The sequence below is a fragment of the Macaca fascicularis genome, chromosome 6, assembly GCF_037993035.2.
Source record: "Macaca fascicularis isolate 582-1 chromosome 6, T2T-MFA8v1.1".
NCBI lineage: Eukaryota > Metazoa > Chordata > Mammalia > Primates > Cercopithecidae > Macaca > Macaca fascicularis.
In genome coordinates, this window is record NC_088380.1 from 178,906,369 (window position 1) to 178,929,088 (window position 22,720).

The 22,720-nt window shown below is 49.1% G+C and overlaps 1 protein-coding gene across 4 annotated transcripts in view; it reads right to left on the reverse strand.

Annotated features, from left to right (window-relative positions):
* STK10 (serine/threonine kinase 10) overlaps positions 1-22,720 on the reverse strand; it is a 150,859-nt gene that overhangs the window by 71,328 nt on the left and 56,811 nt on the right. For 2 of the 4 annotated variants that reach the window (XM_045395048.2, XM_073994720.1), the window contains exons 3-4: positions 14,309-14,357; positions 4,247-4,396 (exon numbers count right to left, since the gene is read on the reverse strand). In XM_045395048.2, coding sequence (XP_045250983.2) covers positions 4,247-4,396; positions 14,309-14,357 — 199 coding nt within the window. The remainder of the gene's footprint in view (positions 1-4,246; positions 4,397-14,308; positions 14,358-22,720) is intronic. The other 2 variants (XM_073994719.1, XM_073994721.1) reach the window with 1 other exon arrangement.

Sequence of the window (22,720 nt, forward strand, 5' to 3'; positions counted from 1 at the left end):
CACTTCTGATTTCTTGCTCTTACAAATACTGTTGCAGGCCGGGCGCGGTGGCTCAAGCATGTAATCCCAGCACTTTGGGAGGCCAAGACGGGTGGATCCCGAGGTCAGGAGATCGAGACCATCCTGGCTAACACGGTGAAACCCCGTCTCTACTAAAAAATACAAAAAACTAGCCGGGCGTGGTGGCGGGTGCCTGTAGTCCTTGCTACTTGGGAGGCTGAGGCAGGAGAATGGCATGAACCCGGGAGGCGGAGCTTGCAGTGAGCCGAGATCCAGCCACTGCACTCCAGCCTGGGCGACAGAGCAAGACTCCGTCTCAAAAAAAAAAAAAAAAAAAAAAAATACTGTTGCAATGTCTATCTTTGTATATGTCTTTCTATACAGGTATCAATACCACAATTACCTTTATAATGAAAAAATTATATAAACAGTGTAAAATACATTATAACATGCACAAAAACAGTGAACTTAGCATGTATGCACACTTACAAGGGAGTCTCTCATCTGTCTGTCCCCTTGATTGTAGGTGACCAAAAGAATCCAAGGTAGGAGGAACCTTGTCATTCAGAAAACAGTGAAAACCATCCAGTCCAAAATCCCAAAAGTGCTCCTGTGGACAAACACTAGCCAGGTTCCCCCATGGTACAAGCAGGAAAGCAAAGGGCAGAGAGGTGCTGGGACCCCTGCTGAAACTGAGATGGGGACAGAAGAGAGCAAATGCTTCTACCCTCAGCCCTGGGATCTCCAGCTCGCAGCAGCCAGTGCACACCTGAGCTCATTAAGAAAGTGGCTTCTTCTAATGAGAGGGATGACCTGCCCTCCCAGAAGTGTCAGGGAAACAGTGTGGACAGGGAAGTGAGAAGATTCTAGCTTGATTGTAGATAAATTGCTAAATGCCTCTGAGCATCAGTTTCTTCACCTATTAAATAGGGATCATATTATTTAGCCAAATGTGAGACGGGAAGAACTGCTCTACCATGGTAATGAAACTGTCTTTGCAAAATTATAACTGAGGAAATGATGCCAGTGAAAGAAATCAGACCTAACCGACTCCATCTTGCTTCTAACCTTGAAGCTGTCCGTGTTCATTCCTGGGCGTGGGCCAAACTAACTGTGGGAAAAAAATCAGTTCACGGTTTGACTCTGAAACAAAAGTGATAATAGCCCTTTCCCGAAAAGACCCTCTTCTTGAAGAAGAGGACCAGTCTGCCTTTGCAGGACTAGCAAATTAGCTACAAGATTAGAAATTACAGTGCAGGGGTCACGCAGCCTCTGGCTTCAAGAGTCTGAACTCCCCAAATTGCTCCTGGGGATAACATCACTATTGTCAAACCTCAGATCAGCCTTGAGTTATTTTGTAGACCCTACATTCGATGGATCAGTTGACACCACCCAGGCGGTAACCCAGCTCCACCAGTTCTTCCGTCACACCCAGGAATAGAAAACAGCCAGAAAAACTCACATTGACCCCCTACGATTCCATCTCCAACCTGACCAATCAGCACCCCCCACTTCCCAAGCCCCTACCCACCAGATTATCTTTAAAAACTCTGATCCCAGAATGCTTGGGGAGGCTGATTTGAGTAATAATAAAACTCCAGTCTCCTGCACAGCGGCTCTGCATACATTATTCTTTCTCCATTGCAATTCCCCTGTCTTGATAAATCAGCTCTGTTAAGGCAGTGAGCAAGGTGAACCCACGGCGTGGTTACAGTAAGGTTATTTTTATTTTCTTTTGTTTTTTTAGGAACCTAGAGACACATGCCCATTTGATGAGGGCTTCGTCTTCCAATCTGAGCCCCCACCTTCGGCCTTCACTGACTCTCCTCCCCGCATCACACTGCACTGTCCTCCTGACACTCTCCCCACACTCATCACCAACACAGCCCTTTGTTCTTGCTTCCCATCCCTCCAGCTTCTGCCTCACTTACTTTCCCTCTGCTGGGCCTGTGTGATTGTCATAGGCTGGGCAGAGTAGGTGGACAGCAATTTGTTTTTCTGGCCAGTCCAAACCCCCCTTCCTCTGAAAAACCATCTCCCCACCCACCACACTGCCTCACTGTGGGGGCAAGGGCTACTTCCGTGTTGTCACGTGACCCCACCCTCCATGCCAGAGACTGAAGACAAGCCGGGACTATGGGAGACACCCTCCTTCGTGGGCCTCACTGCTTGGTCCAAGGATTACTATCTGGGCCAAGGGGGGGCCAATCAGAGCCCTCCCCTGGGATTATTGATGCCAAAGCCTCCAATGGTGAGTTCAGGCTCATGCAGCAGGTGGTGATGCTGGGAAAGGTGAAACTAGATGGTATCCTGAGCTTGGTGGAGAGGGTTGGTCTGGGAACCTAACCTACATGCACAGAAAGCCAAGGGCCAGGGAGACAGTCCTGGCAGCGTTTATGTTCCAGGTTCCAACTAACTTTAAAGCCCACCCAGCTGTATTTCTTCTCCAATTTGGCTCCATGATGTACACATTTTCCTGTCTGCCTTAACTCTTAGGAAGTGGGTTTTTATCATTTGCCACTAAGAGAGGCGACAAGAGGCTAGTGGTTAAGCACACAGGCTCTGGAGCCAGCTGCCTTGGTTTGAACCCCAGTTGTTCCTCTTATCAGCAGAGTGACCCTGGATAAGTCAGTCTTACTAGGTCCCAAATCCGTCCTGCAAGATGTTATCAGTGGCCTTTGAGAATGGAATGAGTTAACACGTACCAGATGCTGGCTCAGTGCATGGTAGCTCTAGTGAAAGAACCAGGCCCCCAGCCCGATGGCAGCAGGAAATAGCAATGCTAGGCTGGGTGAAGGCAGGAGTGACAGATGGGCATTTGGCTTCCTGACTGGTCCACCTGCCAGGGTCTTTGGCACATTGGGCAGGGCGGGGGGGCATTGGGAGTTGGGGATGCTGAAGTAACTAACCATAGGCTAAAGTGATGGTAATGCTGGAAGTGAGTGTTTATTGAGTACCAACTGTGTGTTTGTTTCTTTTTTTCTCATGAAACAGAGTCTTACTCTGTTGCCCAGACTGGAGTGCAGTGGCGCAATCTCAGCTCACTGCAACTTCTGCCTCCTGGGTTCAAGCAATTCTCCTGCCTCAGCCTCCCGAGTAGCTGGGACTACAGGCGTGTGCCACCACGCCCAGCTAATTTTTGTATTTTTAGTAGAGATTGGGGTTTCGAGACGTTGGCTAGGCTGGTCTCAAACTCCTGACCTCAGGCGATCCACCCACCTTGGCCTCCCAAAGTGCTGGGATTACAGGTGTGAGTGATTGCACCCAGCCAAAAATCATTACTTTCAAAAACGCATTGCAGCCATATAATTTGGTGATGCAGAAGTACACAGGAGAAGAGCTCAAAGCGCTTGTCTCTGCAGGTGGATGGCAAAAGGAGACACATGAGGAGATGACACACTATGTGTCACTTTGGTTAAAAAAATAAAAACATTAAAAATACAAAGAGACATTTAAAGAAGAAGGTTTTGAGCCGGGAGTGGTGGTTCACACCTGTAACCCCAGCACCTCGGGAGGCCGAGGCGGGTGGTTCACTTGTGGTCAGGAGCTCGAGACCAGCTTGGCCATCATGGTGAAAACTCATCTCAACTAAAAGTATAAAAAGTAGCCAGGCATGGCGGCAGGCGCCTGTGATCCCAGCTACTTGGGAGGCTGAAACACAAGAATTACTTGAGCCTGGGAGGTGGAGGTTGTGGTGAGCCAAGAACGCACCACTGCACTCCAGCCTGGGTGACAGAGCAAGACTGTCTCGGCCGGGCGCGGTGGCTCACGCCTGTAATCCCAGCACTTTGGGAGGCCGAGGCGGGCGGATCACAAGGTCAGGAGATCGAGACCACGGTGAAACCCCGTCTCTACTAAAAATACAAAAAATTAGCCGGGCGCGGTTGTGGGCGCCTGTAGTCCCAGCTACTCGGGAGGCTGAGGCAGGAGAATGGCGTGAACCCGGGAGGCGGAGCTTGCAGTGAGCCGAGATCGCACCACTGCACTCCAGCCTGGGCTGGGCGACAGAGCGAGACTCCGTCTCAAAAAAAAAAAAAAAAGACTGTCTCAAAAAAAAAATAAAATAAAACAATTTTTAAAAAAGAATGAAGAGTAGGAAGGGGAGAACTGCTGACATGCCAAGAGGGCGTAGGCGTGAGGACCTCACACCCCCACCAGGTCCACACTCCCACTGGCCTGCAGAGGCCAGGCCGACACCCCCAGCAGGCACCCTGTGGCTCCACCTTTCCCACCCTGAGTCCCTTACCCAGCCTGATGTCTCCCTCAAGGGTCATTAGCACGTTGCCAGCTTTCAGATCTCGGTGGATGATCCTCTTGCTGTGCAGGAAGTTGAGGGCTTCTAGCATCTGGCGGCAAACAACCTGTATCTGGGGCTCTGTGAGGCCTCTGTCCAGCTCTGGAAATGGAGGAGAACAGCTGTCAATTCAGGAAGCACTTGCCACAGGCAGCTGAAATGTCAGGCCCACGCCAGGGAGAAATATAAAAGCCACTACTATTAGGCCAGGCGCGGTGGCTCACACCTGTAATCCCAGCACTTTGGGAGGCCAAGGCAGGTGGATTACGAGGTCAGGAGTTCAAGGCCAGCCTGGCCAAGATGTTGAAATCCTGTCTCTACTAAAAATACAAAAATTAGCCAGGTGTGGTGGCAGGCGCCTGTAATCCCAGCTACTCACGAGGCTGAGGCAGGAAAATTGCTTAAACCTGGGCAGCAGAGGTTGCAGTGAGCTGAGATCGCACCACTGCACTCCAGCCTGTGAGACACAGTGAGACTCCATCTCAAAAAAAAAAAAAAAAAAAAAAGCCACCAATATTAAGGAGTGCTCACCGTGTACTGGATTCATTTCTAAGCAGGTCATGCGCACTGACCCATTTTGTCTTCATAACAGTCCTACGAAGCAGGCACAATTATTGTCCCCGTTTTACAGAAGAAGAAATTGAGGCTTAGAAAGGTTAAGCCCCTTGCTCAAGGTCATGCAAGTGGGAAGTCACAGATCTGAGATTCAAACCAGGGTCTGGCTTTAGAGTTCAGGTTTGTAAACATAAGCCCAGCTGAGACACAGAGATCTGCTGTGTCTGCAGACACTGGGAGGGCACTTACTATGTGTCTGGCTCTGTGCTTGGAGCGGGAAGGCAGAGGGGACATGGAAACGGTGAGCGACACTTGGAACAGAGTGAGGTGCAGGCATGTGGGAGGTCAGAATGCGCAGGAACCCCTTATAGCTGAGGGAACTGGGAGGCTGCCCAGGAGAAATGACATTTGGGTTGTGTCTTAAAGGAACAGAATAGGTGGGGCGAGGGCACTCTAGGTCAAGGAGCCCGCAGAGGCAACGGCTGACATGAGCTGGTGTTTACAAAATGTCCACTGGGGCCGGGCACAGTGGCTCATGCCTGTAATCCCAGCACTTTGGGAGGCAGAGGCGGGTAGATCATGAGGTCAGGAGTTCAAGACCATTCTGGCCAACATGATGAAACCCTGTCTCTACTAAAAATACAAAAATTAGCTGGGCGAGGTGGTGGGTGCCTGTAATCCCAGTTACTCAGGAGGTTGAGGCAGATGAATCGCTTGAACCCAGGAGGTGGAGGTTGCAGTGAGCCACGATCACACCACTGCACTCCAGCCTGGGTGACAGAGCGAGACTCAGTCTCTTTTTTGCCTATTAAACTTTCCACTGGCTGTTGGTGGTGGCACCAGGGGATGCGGAAAGGGAAGGGCCAGAGAGGCCAGAGGGCTGGTAGCCAAGAGTCTCTTATGTGCTAATCAGCAGGGAGACACGAGTGTACACATGCACACGCGGCAGACAGCTCAATGCCACGGTCCTTCTTCCCTGAGGTTCGTAGCTTGAGTAGGTCTGAGCAGGCAGGGAGCAGGAAGGTGGGAAGCAGGAAGAATATTCCTGGAAAGGGGAACAGACTTGTGTGGTGGGAGGGGGCAGATGAAGGGAAAGTGACTCGAGGTCAGAGGTCAGCAGACCTTGACTCTGCAGGACCTCTGGGCCACGCTGTGGAGGGTGCATTTTATTTGAAATGCAGTGGGCAGTTCATGAGAGGTTCTGAGTGGGACAGACACAGTCTGGTCTTTGCATTTAAAAAAATTCCCATGGCTGAAAGCAGGGACTCAATGCTGTAGGGCCAGCTACTTAGGAGGCAAAGGTGGGAGAATCACTTGAGGCCAGGAGTTCAAGGCCAGCCTGGGCAACATAGCGAGATCCAGCTATGCTTGTAACATTTATTATGTTATAAATAAAATAAATAAACGAATAATTCCCTCTAGCACAGCAAAGAGCTTGCTGGGCAGCAGGGGCAGGGGCTCAGCTGGAGGTCATCACAGAGGTCCAGATAGCAGCCAAGGCAGAGAAAAAGACAGTTGCTCAATGGATGATTGCGGAGGTGGAGTGAGAAGATTCCAGGGTGACAGCCTTGTGCTCCGCATCCCACGGGACTGTCCTGATTGAGTCACTGTTACTACCCAAGACCGCTGTGAGCAGGGGAGCCACCTCCCTTGGCCTGCCAGGTTCCCAGGCGGTCGGCTTCTAAGCCTGGTCACCCAAGGGCACTGCTCTGAGTCCTCCCTCTGCCTACAACAGCACTGCTGTGTCCGGCTTGCCCAGTGGTGCCTGGCCAGGAATCCACAAGGCTCAGCTCTCCCAGCCAGGCCCTCAGGAGTGGTATAATAGACATGCCAGCCAGGAATGCAAGTACCAACTGCCCTGCTCTGGGAAGCCAGGTCCCAGGCCAGGGCTCCTGGATCAGGGACCCTTCTCTCTGGAGTCTGCAAGCTGCCTGCCCCCTGTCCCTGTGGCCTCATCCTGAACCTCTGTGTCTCCAGCCAGGGGCCAGGATCAGAGCCTGCATGGGCTTCAGGACCACACAGACTGAGGCTGTACCCAGGTGATGCCTCTCACTAGCTGTGTGGTTACTGGCAAGTCACCCAAGCTCTCTGGCCCTTCACTTCCTGGTCTGTGAAATGGGATGATTCTAATCGACATGGGCAGGGCTCCAGCCATCAGCCATGTCCAGTTCTCAGTGTGGAAAATAGGTAATAAAAGGGGATTATTGCTATGTTGGTTCTAAGATGAGTCCAGGACTGGAATATCTGCCGCAATTTTTTTAATGGCAAAAATGTGTCTTGCTTATGTCTAATTTACTGATATAAATGAAATAGGAATGATAAAAATACTGATGGTGATGATGAAGATAATTATGATCTAATCACCATCATTTTTTGAGCCCTTATAATGTGCCAGGCATGAGGATAAGGACACGGTGCATATTGTCATTTAATCCTCATAGTAACCCAGTGAGGTGGGTACGATACACTCTTTAATTCAGTTTGGTTGTTGTTGGGTTTCCTTCCTTCCTCCCTTCCTCCCTTCCTCCTTCCCTCCCTCCTTCCTTCCCTCCTTCCCTCCCTCCTTCCTTCCCTCCTTCCTTCCCTCCTTCCTTCCCTTCCTTCCTCCCTCCCTCCCTCCCTTCTCTCTTTCTCTCTCTTTCTCCCTCCCTCCTTCCCTCCCTCTCTCCCTCTCTCTTTCTGTCTTTCTCTCTCTCTCTCTCTCTCTTTCTTTCTTTCTCTCTCAAGTCTTGCTGTGTTGCCTAGGCTGGAGTGCAGTAGCATGACCTTGGCTCACTACAACCTCCACCTCCTGGGTTCAAGCGATTCTCCTGCCTCAGCCTCCCTAGTAGCTGGGATGACAGGCATGTGCCACTATGCCAGGCTAATTTTTTTGTATTATTGGTAGAGACGGGGTTTCACCATGTTGGCCAGGCTGATTTTGAACTCCTGACCTCAGGTGATCCACCCACCTTGGCCTCCCAAAGTGCTGGGATTACAGGCGTGAGCCACTGTGCCCAGCCTAATTTTGTTTTGTTTGTTTGAGACGGGGTCCCACTCTGTTGCCCAGGCTGGAGTGCAGTGGATCATGGCCCACCACAGCCTCGACCTCCCAGGCTCAAGCAATCTTCTGACCTCGGCCTCCTGAGTAGCTGGAACCACAGGTGTGTGCCACCACACTCAGCTAGTTTATAAAAAAATTTTTTTGGCTGGGCGTGGTGGTTCACGCCTGTAATCCCAGTACTTTGGGAGGCCGAGGTGGGCGGATCACCTGAGGTTGGAAGTTCAAGACCAGCCTGACCAACATGGAGAAACCCCGTCTCCACTAAAAATACAAAATTAGCCGGGCGTGGTGGCGCATGCCTATAATCCCAGCCACTTGGGAGGCTGAGGCAGAAGAATCGATTGAACCCAGGAGGCGGAGGTTGCAGTGAGCCGAGATTGCGCCATTGCACAATTGTTGCCTGGGCAACAAGAGCAAAACTCTGTCTCAAAATAAATAAATAAATAATTTTTTGTTTTGTGGAGACAGAGTCTCACTACGTTGTCCAAGCTGGTAGTCTTGGACTTCTAGCCACAAGCAATCTCCTACCTTGGTTTCCCAAAGCGTTGGGATTACAGGCATGTGCCACTATGCCTAGCAGATGCTTTTTTTTTTTTTTTTTGAGACAGAGTCTCTGTCACCCAGGCTGGAATTCAGTGGCATGATCTTGGCTCACTGCAACCTCTGCCACCTGGGTTCAAATGATTCTCCTGCCTCAGTCTCCCGAGTAGCTGGGATTACAGGGACCTGCCGCCGTACCCAGCTAATTTTTGTATTTTTAGTACAGATGGGCTTTCACTGTCTTGGCCAGGCTGGTCTTGAACTCCTGACCTCATGATCCACCCGTCGCAGCCTCCCAAAGTGCTGGCATTACAGGCATGACCCACCACACCCGGCCTGATACACTTTTTAAAGTCAGAATTATTGAGGTATAATTTACATATGGAAAAAAAATCACTTTTTTAAAGGTATACAGTTTTATAAATTTTGACAAACATATTCAGTCATGGAACCCCCATCACAATTTAGATACAAAATCCATCCATCATCCTCCAAGTTTCCCCTGTAACCTTTGTAGTAAACTCTTCCCGTTTCCAGTCCCTATGTAATCACTAATTTGTTTTCTATGCCTATGGCCTTGACTTTTTCTAAAGCGTCATATAATTGGAATCATACAATATGCAGCCTTTTGAGTCCAATACATTTTTTTTTTTTTTTTTTTTTTTTTTGAGACGGAGTCTCGCTCTGTCGCCAAGGCTGGAGTGCAGTGGCCGGATCTCGGCTCACTGCAAGCTCTGCCTCCCGGGTTCCCGCCATTCTCCTGCCTCAGCCTCCCAAGTAGCTGGGACTACAGGCGCCCGCCACCTCGACCGGCTAGTTTTTTGTATTTTTTTAGTAGAGACGGGGTTTCACCGTGTTAGCCAGGATGGTCTTGATCTCCTGACCTCGTGATCTGCCCGTCTCGGCCTCCCAAAGTGCTGGGATTACAGGCTTGAGCCACTGCGCCCGGCCCCAATACATTTTTAGAAACAGTTTTTAATTACTCAGCAATGCATGAATACCTTCTCCTTATTACAGAAACTACAACACTGCAAAGTCCCCTTTGACACCACATCTAATCCTAGCCTCTCCTCCTTTCCATGATAAGCAGGTGGAGACCCAAGATGTTTAGTAGCCAGCAAGGCATGGCCAGCCATATCCATTCCAATCAGAACAGGCCCTGGGTGTTACACAGAATGGCCCCACGGTGACATACCACGTGGGCATTCTCTCCATCTCACAAAAGGGCCAGTCCTGTGCCCCAAAGCCTCCAAAAAGAGGAACCTGGAATGGACATCAGGGAATGGACCCCTGGGCCCCAAGCTCAGGCCAGTAATGCTTCCCCGCCATGCAGGGCAAAGGGGAGATGGATGGAGGAGCAGAAAGCCCCTCTAAGCAGGGCAGGCATCTGCAGGAAAGTCAACCCTAAACACACAGCTGCAACGAGGACCTGGCTCTGAACCTGTCGGCTGTTCTCATTTCAGCTTCTCTTCATACATCACGATTTCCAAAATGTTCCTTTAACTGCTGCCACCAACAGGGGGAAAGCTGCCTAGGGCTGGAGCAGTCAGGGCCACGAGGAGAACTGGAATGGGAGCCAGAGCAGGGTTTATCTGCTGGCTGAGCTGTAGTCTACGGTCACGCCCCAGCTGTGAATGAGGTCGAGGACACAGTACACTTCAATGCCTTTTCCATCTCTGATACTCCCCTCCAGCTAAGCTCATTCAGTTAAGCTGCATACCAGGGGACACAGAGGGTGCTAGCTGGCTTCCATTTCCCCCTTCTTTTTTTGGTATCAGAACATATAGGTACCCAGCTTAAAAAACCACATTCCCCAGCCTCCATTCCAGCTGTGTGTGATATGCCACAGCCAATGAGACATAAATCAAGGTGTCACATGGAGCTTTTCTGAAGTCTCTTTAAAAGAGTCTTCAGTGTGGGGTAGGGATAGGTGGTTATTCTACCCTCTTGTCTTCCATCCTGCTGCTTGGAATTCAGATGTGATGGCTGGAGCTCCCACGCCATCTTGTCATCAAGGGCAGAAAACCAGCATGAGAATGGGGCTAACACAGAGGATAGGGGGCCAAGAGTTGGATAAAGAAATCAAGTCCATATCATAACTATTTATTTTTATTATTTTTTTTTTTTTTTGAGGCAGGGTCTCACTCTGTCACCTGGGCTGGAGTGCACTGGCATGATCTTAGTTCACTGCAACCTCTGCTTCCTGGGCTCAAGCAATCCTCCAGCCTCAGCCTCCCAAGTAGCTGGGCTTACAGGCGCAAACCACTAATGCCCAGATCATTTTTGTCTTTTTTGTAGAGACGGGGTTTTGCCCTGTTGCCCAGGCTGGTCTCAAACTCCTGAGCTCAAAGTGATCCACCTGCCTCGGCCTGCCAAAGTGCTAGGATTACAGGTGTGAGCCACCACACTCCACCCCTTATCATAACTCTTTAAAACTCCTGGAACAAGCTGTGCCTGAAGCTAGCCATCCTTGAAGTCTTCAGTTATTTGTGCAAATAAATTCCACCTCCCACATCCCCCACCTTTCCCCCACCTAAAAAAGTTTGAGTATTTTGGCTCCTTATAACCTAAAGTCTGAATTCATACCAGATTATCACTTTTATACTGTTAGATTCTATCTCCCAAATGATCATCTTCAAAGGCAGTGCCTGCCTGCTGAGAGAAGGCACACCCAAGAGCCATATAACATGTGCCATGTATCCTCCCCCATACTGTCGTCTACCTGGGAACTCGATGGGGCAGTAAGTGGCTCTGTAACGAAGGCTTGTGGGTCCTATATTTCCTTTTTTTTTGAGACGGAGTCTTGCTCTGTCACCCAGGCTGGAGTGCAGTGGCGCAATCTCTGCTCACTGCAAGCACCGCCTCCCAGGTTCACGCCATTCTCCTGCTTCAGCCTCCCGAGTAGCTGGGACTACAGGTGCCCACCACCACTCCCAGCTATTTTTTTTTGTATTTTTAGTAGAGATGGGGTTTCACTGTGTTAGCCAGGATGGTCTTGATCTCCTGACCTCGTGATCCGCCCACCTCGGCCTTCCAAAGTGCTGGGATTACAGGCGTGAGGCACCGCGCGAGCCCCTGTGGGTCCAACATTTCTACAGCCCGGGATGGGGATGGACTACTGTAAATTTCACACATTCCTGACATGGGTTTGGATCATAATCCTAAAAGACATAATCTCAAATACCATAATCCCAAATGCTGAAATCCCCAAAGATCAAAATCCCTAAAGTCTAAAATCCTAAAAATCTCAATCACAAGATAGTTGTATCCTGTTAGGCCAACTCTTACGAACGGTCTCCGTGCAACTGCCCATAATCTCTCCCTGCAATACACTTGGTCCTATGTTAAATTTGAAAAAACTAAATGGTCTTTAGCATATATAAATAAATATACGTCTATATTTCCCCACTGTTTTAAATAGTCAGCATTACTTTTTACAATTCACTATGCTATGTATTTCATCTTCACATCATTTTCGATGCTGCAGGTATAAATGGTGTAGAGACTTGGAGAGAGTTCTAATTCCTTTTATGCGTTTGTTGCAAATTTGACTCTCTGAAAGTGTATTATCTCGGCATTGCCGGTGTGTAAGCATTGTGCATGTATGTAAAAATGTTGAAAGTTCCTCAGTGAATATAGGGATGTCCTTTTGGTACATCTGCATTTGTGAAAGATAAACTTTCTCCAGATTCCGGCTCTTTCGGCATCTGCATATGCCCTAGTGAGCCGCTGAGGGTTTTGGTCGATCTCACCAACAGGCTTCGGTTGTTCATTACAGTATTTCAGACAACAGCTATAAAGCTGTATGTCCACAATCACCAATCCTGGTGATATGCATTTATACATTTCCCTTTTTGACCTATTTCTTTATGGGTGTGGGTCATCTGCTAATCATTTTTTTCTTTTTTTTGAGATGGAGTCTCACTCTGTCACCCAGGCTAGAGTGCTGTGGCATCATCTCGGCTCACTGCAACCTTTACCTCCTGGGTTCAAGTGATTCTCTTGCCTCAGCCTCCCAAGTAGCTGAGATTACAGGTGCCTGCCACCACGCCCATCTAATTTTCATATATTTAGTAGAGATGGGGTTTTGCCACGTTGGCCAGGCTGGTCTCAAACTCGTGGCCTCAGGTGATCTGCCCACCTCGGCCTCCCAAAGTGCTGGGACCACAGGCGTGAGCCACCGCGCCCGGCCAGTCTGTTCATAATTGTTACACCTGTGCAACCATCCTCGGTATAGCTGTTTACGCATGCAAAATATGTACGTTATTACTGACTATTTGACAGTGTAAAGTGGCCTGTGAAGCACCTTCATGTTTTTATGTTTCTCAAATTCCCCTTTAAAATATAAATAAATACCAAGAATTTTTTAAAAAGTTTTTTAGAATTATATTTTTGGGATTTTGATCTTTCAGGATTGTACTTGACAGGATTTGAGACTTTGGGCATTTTGCTCTTTTGGGATTTCAACATTCAGGTTTATGGCACTGAAGACTGTGTCAGGATTACGATTGGCTCCCTCCTGAGGTAAACTCCGGGAAAATACCTTGAATGGTATGACATTACACTGAGCACCTCTCCTCTTCTGGGCCATCCCAGAATCCTTGACATGTCACTCAACCTTCCAGGCCTCTCCTCAGCCTCTCTGCACTCCATGCAGGGTGGCATGAGCCGGGGATGCTGTGGGACGGGCCATGGTTAGGAGTGGGTCAGCCAGACCTGGGTTCACAGCTCTGCTGTGTGATCTGGGTGAGTTCCTTAACCTTTCAAGTGTCAGCCCAATCAAAAATAAATGTGATACTTACCTGTCATTCCAGCACTTTGGGAGGCCGAGGTGGGTGGATCACCCGAGGTCAGGAGTTCGAGACCAGTCTGGCCAACATGGTGAAACCCCATCACTACTAACATACAAAAATTAGCTGGGCGTGGTGGTAGCCACTTATAGTCACAGCTACTTGAGAGGCTGGGGCAGGAGAATCACCTGAACCTGGGAGGTGGAGATTATAGTGAGCTGAGATTGCGCCACCGCACTCCAGCCTGGGCAAGAGAACGAGACTCCATCTCAAAATAAATAAATAAATAAATAAAATACTCTTCCTGATTTTATACCTGAGGATTAGAGGAGGACCACATATGGGAACGTGGCTACCACACTCTCTGGCATATAGTGACTATTCACAAAGGAATGGCCACTACTAACATTTCACTGTGGTCATCGTCATTGTTATTGCTCAAGCTTGCCCAGGACATTGAGACCTGACACTGTCCCCACAGAGCATTTACTGAATGTGTGGGTATCCCCACTTTTCAACAACCTTCCATGGGTATCTCGGTTTCACCTCTTGAGAGTGCTGTGGGGTCCAGCAAAGAAGGCATCACACCCATCTTAGGTCAAGAGGCCTCAAGAGGGAGAGTGGCCAGTTCAAGGACACACGGCTTCTGGAATAGGGAGTGACGGTCTTCCAGCGAATGTCCTGCATTCTCTTCAAGAACCCAAACCCCCGTCTCTACTAAAAATACAAAAACAAGCCGTGTGTGGTGGCACACACCTGTAATCCCAGGCTACTTGGGAGGCTGAGGCAGGAGAGTCATTTGAACCCAGGAGGCAGGGGTTGCAGTGAGTGAGCTGAGATCGCACCACTGCACTCCAGCTTGGGCAGCAGAGCAAGACTCTGTCTCAAAAAAAGAAAGAAAAAAAAGAACCCAAACCCTGCTCCTAAAAGCAGACAAAGCAGAGAGGTGCTCAAAGAGGCCATGGGAACTGATGGAGTGGGAGAATGGAGGTCCCAGTTCCCTAGACAGAGCCGTCCAGCAGCCAGGCTCAGGACTCCAAACATGTGGTCTGGTCCCGGCAATGCAATGAATCAAGTAAGACTCACCCAGCATGATGGCGTCCACGGCTCCCCCTGGGCAGAACTCAATCATGATCTGCAGAAAACACAGGGCAAAGTGACAATGAGTGGGGCTGCCTAGCCATCAAGATGAAACCCCACAGGGCACAGCCAGGCAGGGTCCAATATGCCCAATGCCTGGGTGCCCCTGCTCCTCAGCCCCTCCTGCTCCTGCCTTGGGAACCCGTCCCCCTGCCCCAGTGGGCCTCAACCCTCACAGGAGGCTCTGACACCCAGAGGAGTTGCTTGAGTGCTTCATTTTCTGAAGAAGGAAAACTAAGTTGCTATGAAGACCCGAAGCTTCAGCAAACGGCCTCTTCAGCCAAGCCCACACCCTCCCTCCTCGCTCCCACCTGTGTGCCTGGTGCCCACCTGCCAGCTGCCCTGTTTCCTGTGCTCCACAGCCAAGAACCTCAGGACGCCTTCCCCCCGGCCAAGCTGGCCACGTCCTCTCAGAATCCCAGCACCTGTCTCAGGCTCCCTCCATCTTCCAGAGCCCTGGACCTTGCTGGCTCAGAACACCAGGGCCTCGAAGATCAGCTCAGATGGAGAAACTGAGGCCAAGAAAGGGGATGTAACTGACCAAGGCCATAGAGATTGTTCCTGGACTGGAAGCAGAGCTCCAAACCCTCAGGTCATTCATTCATACATCATACACTGACAGGCTGCAGGCCCTGGGAGAACAGCCAGGTCCAGGCCCTCAAGGGGCTCCCAGCTTAGTGGAGGGACAGAAAGGACGATTACAGTAGAAAGGCTCTTCCAGCCCTGGTTCACTCCCATTCTTACTCTTTCTGGCCCACTCTGGGCTCTTTGCATAGATGCTTTTGCTTTTTCTTTTCGCTTTCTTTCTCTCTTTTTTTTTTTTTTTTTTTTAGACAGAGTCTCGCTCTTGTCGCCCAGGCTAGCATGCAATGGCGCAACCTTGGCTCTGCCTCTTAGGTTCCAGTGATTCTCCTGCCTCAGCCTCCTGAGTAGCTGGGATTAAAGGCATCTGCCACCACACCTGGCTAATATTTGTATTTTTAGTTGAGATGAGGTTTCACCATGTTGGCCAGGCTGGTCTCGAACATCTGACCTCAGGTGATCCGCCCACCCTGGCCTCCCAAAGTGCTGGGATTACAAGTGTGAGCCACCCTGCCTGACCTCTTTTTTCTTAAAGTAGGGCTACAGATGGTTGAGGAAGGGGGATGGCATCACAAACTTCAGGACAGGCAGAATCACCTCTGAGCTTCCAGCTCCTGGCCCCTGCTTGTTGTGAAGTTCCTTCAACCCAGCTCAGCAGAGGCCCCGGAGAGTGGGGCAGTCCAGAAGACCCATGCTCTCTCTAAACAGGAAAGAAACCCTCAGCCACGGTCCAGCTGGACCAGAGACCGCTCTCCAGCCAGAGGAGGGTGGAGCAGACTCAGGAATCTGATGAGGCCTCCAGTTTGTGGCTTACCTTCCAGGGGCCTCCTGGCAACGTAAATATGACCCTGAGGTCATGTGGGTCCTATGAGGATGTGGTGATGTGTGGCTTTTGAGCCAGCCACAGCTGGGCCCATGGCCCAGGTCCACCACTCACTAGTGTGGCCGTGGACAGGTCACTTCAATCCTCTGAGACTGTGTCCTCAGCTGGAAAATGGGGCTGCTGATGCCGCTGCTCTGAACTGGGACCCCACCACCGGGCTACACTAGGGGTATAAGCCGGGCTGGGATGCAAGAAACCACAGTAGATGAAACAGGGGACTTCAACATGGGCCAAGGATACTAGAGATACTAGGTTCCAGGGGTAGCAACCATTCCAGGCCCTGCCAGGCTAGCCACATGCTGTGGAGGGCTGCATGCCATGGCAGAGAGCTGTGGAAGGCGGCACGGCCCACTTCCACGCCACTGCCTGCTGAGGAGGACGGAGGCTTTCTGGGTCACTCTGGTCCTGCCTGGTCATGAACGGGCCTGAACTCAGCTTCCCCAAGACTTCTCTCTAACACTACAGTGACCTGTCAGCCTTGAATAAAGTCATCAGAAACGGATCCATGCATGCTGATCCTGAACGCCAAGGAAGTGGTACTTCCTCCATCCGCTTGTTCACTCATTCATTCATCCATTCATTTGTTCACTCTTACCCAACCACCATCCAACCAGCTTGTTCCCAGAGGCAAGGGAACAGACAGAGGTGACTTGGAAACAGGAAGGCAATGACCTTCTGAAGCACAGCATATCATTCTGCCTTGTAGTAATTCTCAGCTCCACAAAAGAGGAAGAAAAATTCTACTAACTGCTAGAAAAAAACCAAGTCACAACAGGTGATGATGGAGAAGAGGCAAAACTTAGTCACCATGCAAGGCCACCTACTAGCTGGGCGGCCTGTGAGATGGGGATGATACACCCTAACCCTCATGGGAATGATAAGCTCATCCAGGCCTTGCCAGGTGCCTGGTTCCAGGTTGGGACTCAGTTATGTGAGCTGTCACTATGATTCTTTCCTTGAGTTCATGGGTCTGTTTTTCTCATTTATTTTTGTTTGGTTTTGAGGCGCCATGAAAGCCATCCTCTCCCCTCTCACCCAGAAACGTTCCCGTGCCATTCTATTGAATCCTTGCATATCCTGAAGTTCCATCACCAAGCCCTGGTTGGGAACCCCTGCTTAGCTTCCCTAACACCTACCACCTGTATGGCCTTGGACAACTTCCAATCCTCTCTGTAAAATGGACTAATATTACGTGGCTCTCAGATTTACCGTAAGGAACAGATGAGGTGGTACTTATAAAGACCCAGTCCTAGGCTGGGGGCGGTGGCTCACTCCTGTAATCCCAGCACATTGGGAAGCCGAGGCAGGCAGAACACCTGAGGTCGGGAGTTCGAGATCAGCCTGGCCAACATGGTGAAACCCCGTCTCTACTAAAAATACAAAAAGTAGCCAGGCGTGGTGGCGGGTGCCTGTAATCCCAGCTACTCAGGAGGCTGAGGCAGGAAAATCATTTGAACCCAGGAGGCGGAGGGTGGAGGTTGCAGTGAGCCAAGATCACACCACTGCATTCCAGTCTGGGTGACAGAGTGCGACTCTGTCTCAAAAAAAAAGACCCAGTCCTAATACACCGTGGATATGTAACCAGGTCAGACACTTCCCCCTTCTCCAACAAGGTGCCAACACAAAGGAAAATGTTGTAAACTTGGGGTCGAGTCCTGGTGTGCCACTTAATTGACTACGTGACCCTGGATAAGTCAATCTCCCTGCCCCATCTGTAAAATGGCCTAATAATCTCTTGCCTCCAACTTCATTGAGAAAGTTAAAATGAGATTCCTTACATGAGAGAACAGCATGAAAGCCAGACAGTTAATATGTGTTTGTTAAATCTCTAACAAATGAAATCACCAGAAAGTTTCATGCTTAGAGCATGTTACTTAGGCTTCCTACAAAAATATGCCTTCTTCTCAGTCTGATTCCCAGGGAAAACAAAATAAAACAAAGAAATGCTTTCCCAGAACTACAATTTATTTATGTATTTATTTTTGAGAACTAAAATTTATGGACATGCCATCAGCTGTTCTTTTTTTTTTTTTTTTTTTTTTTGAGACGGAGTCTTGCTCTGTCTCCCAGTCTGGAGTGCAGTGGCGCTATCTCGGCTCACTGCAAGCTCCGCCTCCCAGGTTCATGCCATTCTCCTGCCTCAGTCTCCCGAGTAGCTGGGACCACAGGCATCCGCCACCACGCCCGGCTAATTTTTTGTATTTTTAGTAGAGATGGGGTTTCACCGTTTTAGCCAGGATGGTCTCGATCTCCTGACCTCGCGATCCGCCCACCTCGGCCTCCCAAAGTGCTGGGATTCCAGGCGTGAGCCACACGCCCAGCCGCCATCAGCTGTTTTTAAAGAGTCAGTATGAGAAGTGACGAAACCTAGGCAGTTCCTGCATCTTTTGGTGAAACTGTCCCTTACACAACACTCTTACACAAGGTCCCTATGCCCTCTCCAGACGTCAGCATTAGGAAAGCTCATGCATTCTGACAACCTGGCTTGCTTCCTCTTCTGCAGTTCAAGAGCTCCACAACCCCCTGAGTTTCCCTTTTATTTATTTATTTATTTTTTTGCCTTGGCTGCTGGGAAGCTCTGGGTGAAGTTCCTCAGCTTTGGTTTGACTCCCAGGTCTTACTTGCTTTTTTTAGTATCTGCGTCTTAACATTTTTACCTTCAGCTTATCAGTGGCTGGAGGACTACAGGGGACTGGTATTATAAACTTGTCCGGGTTTTTTGCAGAAATACATGGGATTTAATTAATAAAACAATAGTCTCAATAGTAACCGATAAAATAATAGTTGAATGTGTCTCCCAGAAGGCACATGTTGGAAACTGAATCCCCAGTGTTGGGAGGTGGGGCCAACAGTAATGGGAGGTGTTTAGATCATGAGGGCTCCACCCTCATGAATGAATTAGTGCTGATTATAAAAGGGTTAGAGGCGGCCGGGCGCTGTGGCTCACGCCTGTAATCCCAGCACTTTGGGAGGTCGAGGCGGGTGAATCACAAGGTCAGGAGATTGAGACCACCCTGGCTAACACGGTGAAACCCCATCTCTACTAAAAATACAAAAAATTAGCCTGGCATGGTGGCAGGCACCTGTAGTCCCAGCTACTTGGGAGGCTGAGGCAGGAGACTGGCGTGCACCCGGGAGGCAGAGCCTGCAGTGAGCCGAGATCGGCACCACAGCACTCCAGCCTGGGCGACAGAGTGGGTGCAGAGGGGCGACAGGCTGGAGTGCAATGGCACGATCTCGGCTCACTGCAAGCTCCACTTCCCGAGTTCACACCATTCTCCTGCCTCAGCCTCCCGAGTAGCTGGGACTACAGGCGCCGGCCACCAGGCCCAGCTAATTTTTTTTGTATTTTTAGTAGAGACGGGGTTTCACCATGTCAGCCAGGATGGTCTCGATCTCTTGATCCGCCCACCTCAGCCTACCAAAGTGCTGGGATTACAGGTGTGAGCCACCGCACCTGGCTTAGTTGTTTTTTTGTTTTTTGTTTTTTGTTTTTTGTTTTTTGTTTTTAATGGAAAGAACTGGCCTAGAATAACCTACTTCTACAGATATATCTATTCTTCTGATGAAGGTCCCAGTGGTCCAGCCCCCTGCTTCCTGGATAAAGGGAGGCTCCTCAGGATTCAAAGCTAAAGGCCTCTAAGCCCTCACCAAGTCCAAAGTGAATGAAGCCCGCTCCAGTGCCAAGGACTGATTCCTTGAACCTGTCAAGGGCATAAGCAGCCTATATTTGCAGGTGGCTCAGGGTTTTCCCAGGACCTGAAGAACTGAGGTTTGTGGTCAGTTTAGTGCACTGATAAGTATCAACTGAGTGTCTACCAGGGGCTCTACTTTGCTAGGCAACAGCAGGGACCACAAAAGTAGTATGTGATCAACCAGCACTATCTGAGCTCCTAGTGCATGGCAAGCCTGGGGACTGAGGACCCAGGAGAATCAAACAGGTCCCTGCTCCAAGATCACCCGCTGAGAGAGATGTAGGATGAGTGGTGCAGGCACATGGTGACTGTGTAACCCAGCAGCCTGTGGACACAGTCATTAACCTGCCTTAGAGCTATCCCAGAGGAAGCAGATATCCAGGCTGACTTTTGAAGGGTGAATTTACCACACGGGGAAGGGTAAAGGCATTCCTGGCAGAAGACAGAAGCAGAGGTGGGACAGCACGGAAAAGCGTGGAAGGGGGTAATGATGGAGCATTCCACGGGGTTCCAAAGGATGGGAATCCAGCAGGCTGGAGGTCAACTAGAACTAGAACTTGAACATCTCAAAGTATGAACCTAATCTGGAGAGCTGTGTGTGTGTGTGTGTGTGTCTGAGGAGATACACCAAAGGGTTTAAGCAAGGGGTGTTGTAGACAGGCTTTTGCTTCAGAAAGATCCCCCTGGATGCATTATTAAAGAAGGAAAAAACAGTGGGTTTGGGACAAACAGCAAAGAGGCCATTTCATGAGTCCTGGTGTTCTGGGCACCATGGCTACCTCCCCCTCCACATACAGCATTTCTTCCTTCCCCTTTGTGAAACAGCCATGAGAACTGGGTAGGACTTACCCATCCCCTGCAAGGGAGGGGTAGAAGCAGGGTACTAAGCCAGTCAGAAAAATGTTCTGCCTCTTGCCCTGATTCAGGGCTGGTGTCATCAGAGCTAAGCTGCTGAATTGTGCTTGCTGGTGTAGAATGCCATGTCATCTCACTCTGGAGCTAATCAGGAAGCACACTGCTCTGATGGTTGCAGGAAGCCACGCTGCAACCACAAGAGAAGTGGGTGTGAAGACAAAGCTAATACACAGAGGAAGACAGAGAATCGCAGGAAAATGGAGAACAAGCCTGCTCCCTACTGACTTTTTAGGCAGAATATGCAAACGAATTAATTTCTGCAGCTGTTTAGTAGGTTAGTTTAAGGTTTGCTGTCACTTGTTACCAGAAGTACCTGATCCCACACTTGGCAGGAGATGATGAGTAATCACATTCTCCAGGAGGCAGACTCCAGGTTGTACCAGCTGAAAATGCGACACCAGTGGCTCTCGAACTTGAACGTTCAGCAGACTGCTTGTTAAAACAGATCACTGGGTCCTACCCTACAGCTTCTGATTCAGTGGGTCTGAAGTAAGGTCCAAGAATCTGGTTTCTAACAAGTGCTCAGATGCTGCTGCTGTTGCTGGACCCCTGGTCACATTTTGAGAACTACTGCTTAATGGGAATTTATATGAGCAAGAGGCCTGGACCCTGGGACCACATCTCTCCTCCCCTTAACAAAATACACTGTAAGACGGTAGAGAAACTTGGGGGCAAACTGGCAGAAGTACTGTCTCTTTTATGCTCCTTGTTATCCTAAATTTCATCATCAGTGTTCCTTTTTCTCTTGCCTCAAACCACAGAGCAAGAGGCTTCAGTAGGATGCATGATCATCCTCATCAGTCTTTACCAAGAGATGGTTTGAGAAGCCCTGAGTATTCACATAGAAGCTTTGGGAATCTTCATTATTAAAGACAGTACTGCAGTCTGTTCCAATGAGTGTGTTTTTAAAAATTATTTCCATACCCTCCCATCTTTAAATAAAAACTTTGAGGACCTCTAAATATGTGTCAAAGGGTATATGGGGGTTAGTAAAAGACCAGATGGATAAAAATGACACCAAAAGCACAAGCAACCAAAGAAAAAACAGATACACTGGACTTCATCAACATTAAGCATATTGTGCATCAAAGGACAATATCAAGAAAACAAAGGCTGGGTGCAATGGCTCACGCCTGTAATCTCAGCATTCTGGGAGGCTGAGGTGGGAGGATCACTTGAGCCCAGGAGTTTGAGACCAGCCTGGGCAACATAGGGAGACCTCATCTTTACCAAAAAAAAAAAAAAAAAAAAAAAGGAAAAAAATTTTAATTAGCTGGGCATAGTGGCACACACCTGTGGTCCCAGATACTTGGGGGGCTGAGGTGGAAGGATTGTTTAAGCTTAGGAGGTCGAGAATGCAGTGTGCAATGACTGTGCCACTGCACTCCAGTCTGGGAGAACGAACAAGACTCTGTCTCAAAAAAAAAAAAAAAAGAAAGAAAAAGAAAGCCATAAATGGAAAATATTTGCAAATCATATATCTGATAAAGGACCAGTATCCAGAATACATAAAGAACTCATAGCACTCAACAATAAAAGAGCAAATAACCCAATCTTAAAATAGGCAAAAGATTTGAATAGATGTTTTTCCAAAGATGTACAAATGGCCAATAAGCATATGAAAAGACGCTTAACATTACTAGTCATTAGGGAAACACTAATCAAAACCAAAATGAGATACCACTTCACACATGCTAGAATGCTTAGAATTAAAAACATGAACAACAAGGCCAGGCAAGGTGGCTCATGTCTGTAATCCCAGCACTTTGGGAGGCTGAGATGGGCGGATCACCTGAGGTCAGGAGTCTCTAATAAAAATACAAAAATTAGGTGTGGTGGCACACGCCTGTAGTCCCAGTTACTTGGGAGGCTGAGACAAAAGAATCATTTGAACCCAGGAGGCAGAGGTTGCAGTGAGCCAAGATCACATCACTGAACTCCAGCTTGGGAGACAGAGCGAGACGCCATCTCAAAAAACAAAAGATAAACAACAGTAAGTGTTGGCAGGAATATGGAGAAATTGGAACCTTCATACGCTGATGGTGGTAATGTAAAATGTGCAGTCCAGGCACTTTGGGAAAGAGTCCAGCAATTCCTCAATATGTTAAACGTAGCATTACCACTGATCCAAATGGCAATTCCCTCCTAGATATAGACTCAAAAGAATTTTTAAAATATGTTCATTAGCTGAACAGACTAAGATAAAAACTCAAATTATGGCCAGGCACGCTGGCTCACGCCTGTAATCCCAGCACTTTGGGAGGCCAAGGCAGGTGGATCACC